Source organism: Otolemur garnettii, unplaced genomic scaffold, assembly GCF_000181295.1.
Source record: "Otolemur garnettii isolate 467f Iridium unplaced genomic scaffold, OtoGar3 scaffold00004, whole genome shotgun sequence".
In the NCBI taxonomy this organism is placed as follows: Eukaryota; Metazoa; Chordata; class Mammalia; order Primates; family Galagidae; genus Otolemur; species Otolemur garnettii.
Genome location: NW_003852399.1, coordinates 26,939,976 through 26,955,421, shown reverse-complemented (window position 1 = coordinate 26,955,421; position 15,446 = coordinate 26,939,976). Strand labels below are relative to the sequence as shown.

Genomic DNA, 15,446 nt, shown 5'->3' with positions numbered 1-15,446 from the left:
GGGGGAAAGTGCTCATGAAGCTAGCCAAATGCCTGGAAATCCACAAGGACATAGTGGCACTTACCTTGCATCCAGAGCAATTTAGAATTGGTATAATATGAATCATATTTTCTAGACCTGATGATGGAATTGAGGAGATGTTAAAATGAAGATAGTAGAGGAAGCTAAGAGTTATCCCCCTCATTATTAGCCTTCAAGAGTATAAAAGACTAAAAAAAAAGTGCCTTTGCAAACTTGAGCCATTTCTCTGGGATGTTGACATACCTTTCTGCTGCTACTGCTGCTTCATCTGACAACAAGGACTACAGGCATTTTCAAAGTAAAGATTTTAGCCAAAACTGGAAGAGGAGCCACCAGTCCTGACGTGCATTCAATACTTATCAACCATGCAACCTGTGTTTTTCTACATCTTCCTAATTTCAGTTGTGCTATTTTATTAACCCTGTAAATTTAGGCATACTTTTAAAACAAGATGTCCTAATTCATTACTGGGAAACAGTCAATTTTGGCTTCTTTGGATAAATTTCTTAGACTTCTACAGCTGTTTTAATTTCTAATTCTATTCTGCTTTCAACTGTTGCCAGTTGGGTTATCTTATCTCCTATTAAATCATATCCCCCCATAAATACTCAGTGTAGACACATAGGTTGGGTGCCAGATGACCAGGCCCTCTAACTACAACTCAGAAAAGAGGTACCTACAGAAACCTACCTCATTTATCATCAAACTCACATTGAAATGCTTATTATTTTCCCCTTCATTTTAATTTTTGGAAATGCTTGGTAAATAGTCCTATTTCGTCTTCAGTCCTAAATAACTTAAAGGTCTATATGTCAGTCACCATATGTGACTGGTCATCCTAGAGATGATAGATCTCCATATTTAAAAACCAAAGTCTGTGTATGTCTATGTGTATTTGTATGTAGAGTTTTTTTACACTTGAATGTGCTAAGTCATTATCCTATACTTTGTTTTATTCACTGAAAAACACCATTTGAAGTCCTATATCAATATATGATATTGACTGTGTTCTTTTTGTCAGCAGCAGAGTGTTCTATACGGTATTATAGCATACTCATAATTTATTTTGCCATTTCTCTATAGATGAATATTTAGTTTTATTTTCTCCAAATTTTTATATTTCAAATGATGTTGCAGTCAATTTCTTTGGACAGCTATCTATGTATTCTTAGGTATTTCTTTAAGAGATAGTCCTATAGATCCCCTTCTGATTCTAGGGACCTGGACATCTAGAATTTAGATAAACACTCACTGTTAGCCGCCTCTCCTGCCCATGCAAAAATACTCTGTGTACAATCTCATCCACCATCCATGGGAGACTCTGTTTCTTTTCCTTCTTCCCTGCACAGGATATCATTAATCTTTTAATCTATCATAATCTGATGAATGAAAAATTGTATTTCTTGTTTTAATTCATACATTTCTGATTAAGAGTGAAGCTGAGAAGGATTTTTCCCATTTTTCGTAAAATAGTACTCTCCAGAAGGATTCAGCAGCTAAAAGTAAAAACAAATCTTAAAAGTGCTTCAAGGACCTATAGGAAAATATATAATTACCTTAAAAAAAGCTCATAAAATAAAAATTAATAGATTTTAGTGCCACATCTATAATAAAAAAGTATGCATGGGTTGGCACCTGTGGCTCAAAGGAGTAGGGCGCCGGCCCCATATGCCAGAGGTGGCAGATTCAAACCCAGCCCTGGCCAAAACCTGCAAAAAAAAAAAAAAAAAAAAAATGTGCATGCAAAAAGTATCAGAATGAAATTAAAAGACAACCTCTTTTAAAAAATATGACAGAGCATTTGCTGCATATGACAAAAATATAATAAAATATATGAGGATCTCCTACAAATCAGTAAGAGAAAGAACCTGATAGAAAAATATATAAATAAATATTTTATGTAAAGGGAATCCTAAATAGCCAAGTAGTGAAAATGTTTAATGCTTGGTTTTTTTTTTCTATTAACAATATAAAACAGCTGTCTTACTATGTCAATAAATATAGATTTTCTTGATTTTCTTAAACAATTGTATAGATTACCATTATTTAAACATTAATCTGTTGATGGACATCTAGGATTTTTGGTTGATCGGTTGGTTGATTTTTTGCTATGATAAACGGTTCTCCTCTTTGGAGTGTGAGTGTGTGTGTTGGATTAAATTCTTACAAGTTAGTTTGCTAGAACAAATGATATACACATTTAAAGTTTATTATGTATTATGAAATTACCCTCCTGCCACTATTGGATGAGGATGGATCTCTCATCAAAAACCACCAACACAGACATTATCTTTTTTTAGTCCAAGACCATCTGGTAATTGAAAAACTATTTTATTTTAAAAATTGTTTATTTCATTATTGCTAGGATTTAGTAATTTTTAATGCTAACATTATTAAATGTTTATATACCATTTAATTTGGTTAACTGTTTTATTTAGTTTCTTTATTTATTGCTTATTTCATCTTTTATTTTTCTATTGGTATTTATATTGATTGTCCAAATTCTTTGTATATTACTGGTACCCTTTTCTGTCACCATCACATACTTTACTGTTTCTTTTTGTTATTTATTGTCTTTTGTTGTTTCAATATACGCTATGATAGTTAATGTACTCCCTCAATATACATTATGCTGCTATTAGGAATCCTTATCCTTATTTTGAATGATACAAGGATAACAATTCTTCCAACATCATACAAATTTTAATATGTAGTTTCTATAACTTGTTTTACATATTGTCCTGTTTTACTTGCCAGTTTTAACACAGCATGTTAATATTTATTTCTATATCAATTTAATTCATCTGTGTTTATTACTTATTTTGTAAATAAAAAATAATGAACAGAGGTGAATTAAAACATAAACAATGTCATTTATAGCTGTGTTTTCTCTGTTAGATCATTGTTCTCTCTCTCTTGATTATATTCTGTTCAAAATTAAGAATTACATCTCTTTATATAGATCTAACACAGTACCACTTGCTCAATAATAACTACTTTTGGTGATTAGTGCATAGTGAGACCTTAGAAATAGACATTCAGGCTCAGCACCCGTGGCTCAAGTGGCTAATGCGCCAGCCACATACACCTAAGGTAGTGGGTTCAAATCCAGCCTGGGCCCGCCAAACAACGATGGCTGCAACCAAAAAATAGCCGAGTGTTGTGGTGGGCACCTGTGGTCCCAGTTACTTGGGAGGCTGAGGCAGGAGACTCGCTTGAGCCTAGGAGTTGGAGGTTGCTGTGAGCTGTGATGCCATGGGACTCTACCCAGGGGGACAGCTTGAAGCTCTGTCTCAAAAAAGAAAAAAAGAAATAGACATTCAGATCTTAGCAGGTTGCATAGCTCCTACAAACTGATTATAGATACTATCAGCAACACACTTTTGTCATCTTTTTACCAGACTTAACCATTATATTAAAAGAGAACAGTATAGTGTTACTATGTAATGTATGCATATTCTCACTGCTTTAAATTCACTGATCATATAAAAAGAGAAGAATGCCCTAGCCTAGTGTTTGATCTTTACCATGTAGATCTAATGTCACGATCAATTGCTTCAGTATTTTCTTTGAAATCACATAAGGTTCATATGTGCCAAATTTCATAAGGATCACATGATAAGGTCAAGAAATACAAATTCCAAGGCAGAATTTATATGCCCACTTCACATATGACAGTAATACTAAATAACCATATGTTGAATATAATACCCTGTATGTAAATGCTATTCTTGAAAGCAATCCAATCAATAAAACCCAAAATAAATAACACTTTAACAACACATTTCGAATCAACTGAAAATGGAATAGATGGACTCTATGGCAAGAACATCCTTATAAAATTGACATTCAGAGGCCATTAAAATACAGAAAGTAAAACAATCACGAACCTAAAGAAAAAGTAAATATTAGAAGTTTTTTAAAAGCTTACTACTACATTGTATGCCAAGATACAGCAGTCGTTTTATTTAGAGTTATTTCAATAAAAAATGTGGATTTCTAACCATTAAAAAGCAGATTCAGGTTGCCAGTACCAAGAGCCAAACATACTCTTTAAAAAATACTCAATATTAATCATAAAAAGTAAAAAAAAACAATAGAATTAAACATAAAAATGTCAAAGCAGAAGAACCTTAAGTTTTAGTCATAATTGGGACTATTAAAAGATTGACCAATTTTTATCATTAAAGGTTATGGGAATGCTACTGAAGTTAACTTCAAAGGCCTAGTGGTAAAAAGAGATTATAATGTCAGTAAAACTCTGAAACAGATCAAATAGCCCCTAAGTAGTACTAATCCACTGTATCTTTGAACATGTATGTGCCTTTTGTTAAGATGACAAGACTGATCTTATTTAAAAAATTTGTTTCTAACAGTCTAAAAAACTGTCCAACTATTAAACTGTTAACAGCAGCTCAGAGTTCAGAAACTTTACATTCACTCAACAATGATATAAGACTTGCGATTTTTTTTCTCTTTGGCCTGTTTGTAGAAAACATGGTTTTCATCCCACTTGATACAGAGATAGTTTATCTTTTTTGATACAAGTACTTGTGTGTGTGTACAAACAGATGAAACGATGAAGGCTGCATATAATTATTTAACCATTTTTCGTATCATTGATCTACTCAAACTCATCCACCAAAATGACATGTCTGTGATGTAATTGATATTTTTAATTTCAATTTTGTCACTTTAGATCCTGGGAAGACTCTGCCTGAACCACTTGATTACTGTAGTGTTTGGCTGCAGACAGTGCCCGGAGAAATAGACAGCAAAAGTGGTATTCCGCCTTCCCTTGTAACACTACAAATTAAAGATTTTCTTAATGGACCAGGTAAGAAAGTTTGCAAGTATGTGTGTTTTTTTATGTGAGTATATTTACATGTATGTAGGATCTGTTAGTAATCTTGGCATTCCTTGAAAAAGGAATAATTCATTTGTTTTCAAGAAATATACTTTTTTCAGGCTGTCCATTCTAGATATCAGAAGGCAAATATAAGTATACATTAAAAATCACCGTTGGCCGGACAAAAGTAGTTATCAATTAAAGAATAGTTGACTGCAAGGCAAAGTCCCTATATTTTATTACTATCTTTTCTTTTAATTGTATGATCTTAGACATTTAGTTTAATCTATTCCTCACTTTTCCTAGCTGCATATGAAGAGAATAAATGGGGTGGCGCCTGTGGCTCAGTGAGTAGGGTGCCGGCCCCATATGCTGAAGATGGCGGGTTCAAACCTGGGCCCAGCCAAACTGCAGCAAAAAAATAGCCAGGCATTGTGGCAGGCACCTATAGTCCCAGCTACTCGGGAGGCTGAGGCAAGAGAATCACCTAATCCCAGGAGTTGAAGGTTGTTATGAGCTGTATGATGCCACAGCACTCTACCAAGGGTCTGTCTCTACAAAAACAAACAAACAAACAAACAAAAAAGAAGAGAATAAATGAATGGATGAATAGGGTAGGACACATACCCTAAAAGACATTAATTAGACTCAATGGTTAAGTACACCTATTTTAAATGCTTAAGAAAGTGCTTGAGACATAATAAGTACTCAATATTAGATAGATAAATGTATTGAGTGTTTGTTTATTAACAAGGCACTAAGCACTTCCCATACTGATACAGACTCAAGAGTAGGTGCTATACTTATCCCCACATTACATATAAAAAAGCTAAAACTGAAAAAAGTAAAGTAAATTTCCTAAGGCCATAGTGACAGAGGGGCATTCCAACTTAGGTCTTTATGATTCCAAAGACTAGGTCTTAACTTCTTTACTATGCTAATTTTAGTATAACTAAAAGATTTTTTCTCTTTTCACCTATCTTCCTTCCTCATTCTTTTTTTTTTGCTCTTTTTCTTCTTACTTCACCTCATGTTATTCTTCCCTCACCTGAGTGTGGTCTTAGCTATTATTTAACAGAAATTGCTACATTTCAGTTTTTCTTTTGTTTTAATAACGTTAGTCATTAAATTAATACTAGTTTCTTCAGTAAGAATTTAACATGATGTTATGATGTCTTAGCAATACTCTGTAAGGCTAATACTAGTAATACTCTGTAATTTAATACTCTAATACTCTGTAAATTAATACTAGTTTCTTCAGTAAGAATTTAACATGATGTTATGATGTCTTAGCAATACTCTGTAAGGCATTTTAATGAAGGAAAAATATATAGGCCATATCAGTGTGTCTTGGTATGCCAATGCACTTAGCATCTTAACTACGGATGGAGAAAAAGACTAATCAAGATGTCTGGAGTAGCTGAGTCTGAAGCTACATACACTGGCCCTTTCTCTGGGCCAAGTTCTTCTTCAGCATATTTCTCCAGTGCTGGGATTGTGAGGGTGTAGAATTATGAAGAACTACTTATAATCATCACAGATATCTAGATATGGTTTTAAAAGACTTCAAGGAAGGCAAGAAAGTGATGATGAAGGATAAAGGAGTCATTCACATGTTGAAAGAAGCCTTGGGAGTAAGATGATAGATGGATTAGAGAAATGTAAGTCCTAGTATTTCACTAGTGTGAGGTACCATATTTCATTAAATCCAGTCCACCACCAACATATCAATTGTAAGAAAAAAACGTTGTATGTGCCACTAAGAAAAAACTTTTGCCATTTAAACTATGAAACAGTGATTACATCAGTTGCAAGGTGCTTCCTGATTTCAAAGTTGTTCATGTGTGAAAGTCTGAACATGGTAGAACAGGGTGAGAACAAATGATTAGTTCTTCAGTTTTACTTTCAGGTTTCTTTTGTTTTTAGGCACTTTCGCTCAACTTTGGCTAAAAAGTTCTCTTGTAGTTTACATTTGATTGATTTGTTTGTAGAAGGGATGGGGTTTGCTAATTCATAGTAAATTGTGTACCATATTTTTGAGGCACCTAAATATATTGAATTTTAAGAGAAATGCCAATTCATGAATGAGAAATTAGGTACTTATAATTTTAGCATTTAGTGCAACTATGTAGTAGAAATGTGATTTTTAAGTAGTTATACTTTTGTGTTTAAGAGTCTTTTCAAAATTGGTAATTAAATACCACCATTTCTGATTTTATGTTCATTCAATAATAGTGATAATGTATTTGGAGATTTGAACTTTAAAGTAAATGAATTGAAGTAGTTATTTTATGGCAATGATTCTTAAACTTGATTCTGCATTTGAAGCCTCTGTGGGGAGTTCATGAAAATATAAATAGTGATTTAATAGTTCAAGAAAGTCTGGCTTGAAAGTCTACATGTCTAACAAGCTCCCAGGTGAAGGGGATGCTAGTGGTGTATACTATACTTTTTGTAGCAAGTTTTATATGACTGATTAGTACATAATAATAGTTTTATCATATATGGTTTTTTAAAAGCCATCAGTCACAGTTTTTGAAAGCCAACTGCAGATATTTGGGGGCACAGAAGAGAATGGCAACAAAGAAAGATGAGTGGCTTTAAGAATGGCACTTTTTTATGAAAAACCAAATTAAATTCCAATAAATGAATTAACTTTTTCAAAGCATAAAACATTTTAACCAAGGTACGTTTATTTTTTTTTTATTTGAAGGAAAATTAGTTTGAATAATATATCAGCTGTATGGAATTTCTATTAAAATAATAACCAATAGCTTTGAACTGATCCAGAATTTATTATCTTAGACAAAAATTTTCTTACTGCAAATAATTGTCATTTAAAGTAGGTTAAGTAGATGTTATTCCATAGAATAAGTATGTTGTCTCACTACACAGCCAGAATGTCTAGCTATATTAATTTAGAAATCTAAAAACTGTATAGCAAAGAGTAACATTCGCCACCACCAGGACACATTAAAACATCTTTTACCATATGAATGTATTATTTTATAGATTTTTGGCAACTCAAAAAAATTATACTTTTTCCAGAGTTTAGGTAATAGAATACTAAGAGAAATATCATTTATGCTAAGACTTCAAGAAACAAACTTCAGCTTTATTCATGTTCTCCAATACCGTTGCATTTCCTTGAAAAACAAAAAGAAGCATTATAAATAACAGTGGAGGCATTAAAAATAGTACTTCTAATTTTTATGTAATGCTATTATTGTGTTATCATGCACAACTTTTGATTAGCCTTTAAGATTTATTTTTCAGGGATTCTTCTCACTAACCAAGGGGATACAAATGTTGTTATTCAACATTTGTTTTTGGAAAAATAATTCAGAGGTCTTGAGTATTCCCTTATTTCCTCTGTTCACTTAATAGTACCTTGGAGCAAAAGGTAGGTCCCAACTTCTACATCAAAAAAACTCCTTCAAAGCTCTCCCAACCCCCACCTTTTTCCTTCAGAGGCAGCAATTGTACCCATTAGCAAGGTCAGTGGCTTGGAGAAACCTGGAAAACAGCAGCTACCAGAAACCCACTAGAATAATATCTCCAGCAGGTGATAGATTAGTTGGAACAAATTGGAACCATTGCAGTTCAGCAATCCTGGTTTCTTTCAAGCTGTTTTTAAAATGTCGTCATTTTAATACACAATCTAAGCCCTGCGGAACAGTCCACAGCAGGTTAATTTGAATCATATGATGTGTCACTGCCCTCAGCTGACATGAGCTCTATTCCATGTGTGAAGCCATAATAAATCCATTCCCAGCCGAGGAAAATTCCCCGTGAGAAGGTGAACTAATCCAGGCCTCACACTGGCATGCTAGTCCTCCATAATTGAAAGCAGGGCCACCTGTTCCAAGCACAGTTAGCCTATAGTGAAAAAATGAGCGTTAGATCAGATACTTTTTATATTGAAAAATCATTCATACTCTTACAAATTCAGATTCAGCTGTGGAGTGTTTGGTATGACATCATACAGAAGTGTAGGAATGTGCCCACTTGATTCCATTTAAAAGTTTTGTTAACCATAAGATTTCTTAACTTTGAAATAAGATTTTTTTTTTTTAATTTAACGAGAGCTGACATGTGAGAAGAACTAGTAAGGGTGCAGATTTTTTTAATTAACTCATTTGCAAAAACATTTGAGCTTCCTAGTATTTTTTTCATTGTTCTTTTTTAGACAGATTTTTGAACCACTGTCATTGTAGCCATGAACTGACATTTAAATGACAAGAAAGAATAGAAGTACCAAATTGGGAGAACATTTCCAAGGCATTTATACTTGAAATTATTAATTCGCTTCCAACATTCATTACATAATTTATATAACATGTGTATATCAAACACAAAGTTATGAATGCAGTTTTACATTTCTTGATTTAGTATATAGGGTACCTGTATTTGGAACACATAGCAACTGATGTCTTCCTCCTAATAAAATCACTTTTTTAGTCTTACCCTGTTTAACCTATTCATTAATTTCCCTATGTAGTTCTCAGTTTTTCTGGTTTCACTCAAGCTCTAGATTAGTTTCATCTCTGCTTTTATTTGATTTTTTTTGTTTAAAATATCTGTTTGACCTGAGTCAGTTATGCTGTTTTGAATATAGTTTCTTCTTATACTATATGGATTAACTAGTGTTTTCGAGATTACAATCATTTTATTTCTACATTAAAATAATTCCTAAACATCCTAGACTATTGCATTACCGCAAAACCTCTTTGATTTGAATGAAAATGTGTGCTTAAGTGCTATAAACTTTTAACTTAAAATTTGTAATTTTTTAATTAAAATTTTATAAATTTTATAATTTTAAAAATTATAATATTTAAGGCCTAACTTTTAGTGTGTTAGGTACACACTATGCAAATAGGTTTATTTATGTGAATTTAAAGTGGAAATTTTAAGGATAAAATGTACTTAAAATATATGTATAATATATATGTTGTGGGGAGGGTTGTTTGTTTGTTTTATTTTGTTTTGAGACAGAATCTCACTACGTCACCCTCGGTAGAGTGCTGTGACATTACAGCTCACAGCAACCTCAAACTCTTGGGCTCAAGTGAACCCAAGTAGCTGGGACTACAGGTGCCTGCCACAACTCCCAGCTATTTTTGTTGTTGTTGTTGTTGTTATTGTAGTTGTCATTATTGTTTGGGAGGCCTGGGCTGGGTTTGAACCCTTCAGCTTTGGTGTATGTGCCCAGCACCCTAGCCACTGAGCTATAGGCACAGAGCCAAATATATGTAGATTTTGAAATGTTTCTACCTTTCTGGGTGAACTCTGCTTTTGTGCTTACTAAATTAATTACTCAAGGGGGAATAATTCAGACATATCTTGAAAGTGAGTGCTTTGGGGATATTAAGAGATCTGAAAAAGATGAAATAATACTTGCCTGATATTTTCTGGAATAGAAAATGAAAAATAAATAGTATGACTTTTTTATTAAAAAATTTTTTTCTATTGAAAATTTCAGATGGATTTTATTTATTTCCAGCTTTATTGAGATATACTTGACAGGCTCGGCGCCTGTGGCTCAAGCAGCTAAGGCGCCAGCCACATACACCTAAGGTGGCGGGTTCGAATCCAGCCCGGACCCACCAAACAACAATAATGGCTGCAACCAAAAAATAGCCGGGCGTTGTGGCGGGTGCCTGTGGTCTCAGCTACTTGGGAGGAGGAGGCAGGAGACTCGCTTGAGCCCAGGAGTTGGAGGTTGCTGTGAGCAGTGAAGCCATAGCACTCTACCCAGGGGGACAGATTGAGGCTCTGTCTCAAAAAAAAAAAAAAAATAGAGATATACTTGACAAATAAAAATTATAAAATTTAAGATGTAAAATGTGATGCTTTGATATGTGTATCATTGTGAAATGATTACTGCAAGCAACCTAACATATCTATTACCTCACGTAGTTATAATTTTTATTTGTGGTAAAACATGTAAGAGCTACTCCAGCAAACTTTAAGTATATAATATAGTAGTATTAACTGTAATCAAAATGCTGCACTTTAGACCTCTAGAGCTTATTTATCCTGCATAACCATAACTTTGTATCCTCTGACCAACTTCTCTGTTTTCCCAACCCCTACCCCCTGGCAACCACCATTCTAGGGTCTGTTTTTATGAGTTTGACTTTTTTAGATTCCACATATAAATAAGTTCATACAGTATTTTTGTTGTTGTTTGTTGCTGTTGTTTGGGGGTTCTTTATTTTTTTGAGACCATTATGCTCTGTTTGTTGCCTGGGCTACAGCACAGTGGTGTCATTATACCTCAATGCAAACTCAAACTCCTTGGCTCAAGCAATCCTCCTGCCTCAGCTTCCCAAGTAGCTAGGACTACAGGTACTGATACCACTCCTGGATAATCGTTTAAATTTTTTGAAGATACAGGGTCTCACTCTTGATCACACTGGCTGTGAATTTCTGGCCTCAAGTGATCCTCTTGCCTTGGCCTCCCAAAGTGCTAGGATTATAGGCATGAGCCACCAAGCCCACCCTATTTGTCTTTTTTTGTCTGGCTTGTTTCAATAGGCATAATGTCTGCCAAGTTCATCCATGTTGTTGAAAATGGCAAGAATTTCATCCTTTTTAAGGCTGAATAGTAGTCCATTGTGTATGTAAAACATATTTTCTTTTTCCATTTGTTGATAAACACTTAGGTTGATTCCATCTCTTGGCTATTGTGAAATGTGCTGTAATAAACGTAGGGTTCCAGATATCTCTTTGACATACTGATTATATTTCTTTTGGATCTATACTCAGTAGTGGGATTGCTGGATTGTATAATAGTTCTAGTTTTAATTTATTGAAGAATTTCCATACTGCTTTCCATAATGGCTATACTAATTTACATTACCACCAAGAGTATGGCAGTAGGTTCCTTTGTTCCACATCCTTACCAATACTTTCTCTTTTCTCTTTGTGATAATAGCCTTTGTAGCAGAAACAGGTTATATTTCATGATTTTGATTCAGATTTTCCTGAATCAGTTATGTTGAACACTTTTTCATATATGTGTTGGCCACTTGTATGTCTTCTTTTGAAAAATGTCTAAGTCTTTTGCCATTTTTTAATTGTTTTTTGTTTGTTGTTTGTTTTTGCTATTGAGTCATTTGGGTTTCTAACATATTTTAGATAGTAACCTCTTATCAGATGTATAGTTTGCAAATAGTTTCTCCCATTCTGTAGGTTGTCTCTTAGTTCTGTTGGTTGGTTGTTCATTTGTTTTTGCTGGGTAGAATCTTATTAGTTTATTGTAGTACCACTTATCAATTTTTGCTTTTGCTGCTTATGCTTTTGATGTCATATCCAGAAAATCACTACTTAGATCAATGTTGCAGAGCTTTTCTGTTTTCTTCTAGTGGTTTCATAGTTTGAGGTCTTCCATTTAAAATTAGTTTATTTTTGTATACGGTGAGAGATAAGGGTCTAATTCCATTCTTCTGCGTGTGGCTGTCCTATTTTCCCTACACTATTTACTGAAGAGACTTATCCTTTCCACATTGTATGTTCTGGGCACCTTTGTTGAAAACCAATTGGCTATTAATATGTGGATTTACTTCTGGGCTCTATTCTGTGCCGCAAGTATGTGTGTCAGTTTTTATGCCAGTATCATGCTGCTTTAGTTACTATAGCTTTGTGGTATATTTTGAAGTCATGTAGTATGATGTCTCCAGCTTTGTTCCTTTTGCTTAAGATTGCTTTTACTATTCAGGGTCTTTTATGGTTCCATATGAATTTTGGAATTCTTTTCTCTCTTTCCATGAAGCACATCCTTGGTATTATGATAGGAATTGCACTGAATCTATAACTCAATAGCCTGGACATTTGGCCAGTAAAGACATTCTAATTCACTAATATGGGATTTGTTTCCATTTATTAAATGATTTCTTTAACTTCTCTCATAAGTATTTTGTAGTTTTCAGTGTACAGATCATTCCTTCCTTTGTTAAATTTAAATTTATTTCTAAGTATTTATTTTCTTTCTCTCTTGTTCTCCCCCTCACTCCCACCCCATCCTTCCATCCTGTTTTTTTAAGCTATTATAAATGAGAATTTTTGTTTGATTTCTTTTGTTACCCAGACTAGAGTGCAGTGGTGTAATCATAACTCACTAAAGCCTTGAACTTCTGGACTCAAGAAATCCTCATGCCTCAGCCTCCTGAGTAACTGGGACTTCCAAATATTCCACTTGGGAGTATACACCATGGCCTCTGGCTAGCGTTTCTCATTTTTTGTAGAGACAAGGTCTTTATCTTCTTTCCTTAACCTCCAAAAGTGCTAGGATTACAGGCATAATTATGCCACTGCACCCAGCCTGTTTTCTTGGTATCTTTTTCAGATAGTTCACTATTAATGTATAGAATCTCTACTGATTTTGCATATTGAATTTGAATCCTAAGACTTTACTAAATTCATTTATTAGTTCTAATAATCTTTTGACAAAGCTTTTAAGTTTTGCTGCATATAAGAGCATGTCTTCTGCAAATAGAGACAATGGATGACTTTTCTTTCTCTTGCATAATTGCTCTACCTAGGACTTCCAGTACTATATTGAATAAGAGTAATGAGAATGGACATCCTCAAGATGTTTTAGATCTTAGAGGAAAAACTTTCAGCTTTTTTTGTTTGTTATGATATTAGCTATGGGTTTGTCATGTGTGGCCTTTATACATATTATGTTAATGTACAAATATGTTTCTTCCATGCCTAATTTATTGAGAGTTTTTTTTATCATGAAGCCATGATGAATTTTGTCAGATGCTGTCAAAATGATCTTCTGGTTTTGGTCCTTCATTCTGGTAATGTGATGTATCACATTTATTGATTTGTATATGTTGAACCATCCTTGCCTGCCTGGGATGAATCCCCCTTGATCATGGTGAGTGATCTTTTTAATGTACTGTTGAATTTTGTTTGCTAACATTTTGTGGAGGATTTTTCCATTTATATTCTTCAGGGAGAGTGAACTGACATTTTCCTTTTTTGTTATATTTTTGTCTGGTTTGGGGATCAGTGTAATGCTAGCCTCTTAAAATGAGTTTGAAAGTTTTCTCTTTGGGGTTTTAGAAGAATTTGAGAAGCTCTGGCATCAGTTCTTTAAGTGTTTTATAAGCCAGACTATTCTTTTTTGATTTTTGAGAAGGAAACTTACTCTCTTGTCTGAGCTAAAGAATCATCCTAGCTCAATGTAACCTCAAATTCCTATGCACAAGCAAACTTCCTGCTTCGGCCTCCTGAGTAGTTTAAAATACAGGCACATGCCACCATGCCCAGTTACTTTTTTAATTTATTTTATGTTTTTTTTAATTTCAGATTAATATGAGGGTATGTACAATTAGGTTACATAATTTGCATTTTTAAAGTTAAAGTCTGAGTTGCAACTGATCCTTCACCAGGAAATGTACCATATACCCTTGCATAATTTGTAGAGACACAGAATATTGCTCTTGCTCAAGCCAGTCTTAAACTCTATACCTCAAGTGATCCCCTTGCCTTAGCCTCCCAAAGTGCTAGGATTATAGGTGCAAGCCACTGTGCCCAGCCCTAAACTACTTATTTTAATAAACAGTTTTATTTTGTTCAAATATCAATCTGACTTTAAATTAAAGTTTTCTACCACAGAATCAATAAACCATATTGTTTGCTTTGTAGCACTATAGAATAAAGGGACTTTAAATCTTTGAAGGTCCAGCTGACAGTAGTACCTCCAAGGGAGTATACCTCTCAGTTACTTGACTAAGGAATAAGACTCAAAGAGTCACAGAAACCAGTTGTGGTAGGGAACCAGTACCAGGTCTTGCATAGGAAAGTTAGTAGAGTGGCAGTTATTTAAATGTTCAAAACTTATTTTATTTCGTCTTATTTTATTTTATTTTATTTTACTTTTAGAGGTGAGGCCTTGCTCTGTCATCCAGGCTAAAATGCAATAGTGTGATCATAGCCACTACAATGTTGATCAGTATCAACAGATGATCTTCCCATCTCATTTTCCCAAGTAGCTGGGACTATGCTTGTATACCACCATACCCAGCTAATTTTTTTTCATTTTTGTGGAGATGGGGGTCTTACTTTGTTGCCTAGACAAGTCTCAACTCTTATCCTCAAGCAATCCTCCTGCTTTGGCCTTCCAATGTGCTAGGATTACCAGTGCAAGCCACAGCACCTGGCCGATTTAGATTTTTTTATTTCCTTATGTAGTCTCATTTTGTTGAGATTCTTTACAGAAGAGCATAAGAGTAATTGGGGAATTTCTTTCTAAGAATATGGAGTAGCCAGCAGTGGAAGAGAAAAAGGGCATTATCAGACTGTTTCTAATTCTAACTTTCCAACTTTGTGTTTGCAAACAGTTCTTTTTAAAATCCATATATTTCTTCCTAATTACAGATTGTGTTCAATGCAAATCAATTCCATAACTTGAAAAGTTACTAAGAATCAAAGCATAATCCAGAAACAAATATAATCAAAAAAAGAGGAACAGTATTCAGGTAGGAAGCAAAGGGAATATTTATTCACACACAGTCTTTTCAGATCTGTTGATCTGGTTGTTCCTGTGTAGGTTTCT

General features: G+C 34.1%; 1 protein-coding gene across 3 annotated transcripts in view; it reads left to right on the top strand.

Moving 5' to 3' along the window:
• VPS13B (vacuolar protein sorting 13 homolog B) overlaps window positions 1-15,446 on the top strand; it is a 777,819-nt gene that overhangs the window by 575,717 nt on the left and 186,656 nt on the right. For all 3 annotated transcript variants that reach the window (XM_023517476.1, XM_023517471.1, XM_023517472.1), the window contains exon 35: window positions 4,721-4,858. In XM_023517476.1, the coding sequence (XP_023373244.1) occupies window positions 4,721-4,858 (138 nt within the window). The remainder of the gene's footprint in view (window positions 1-4,720; window positions 4,859-15,446) is intronic.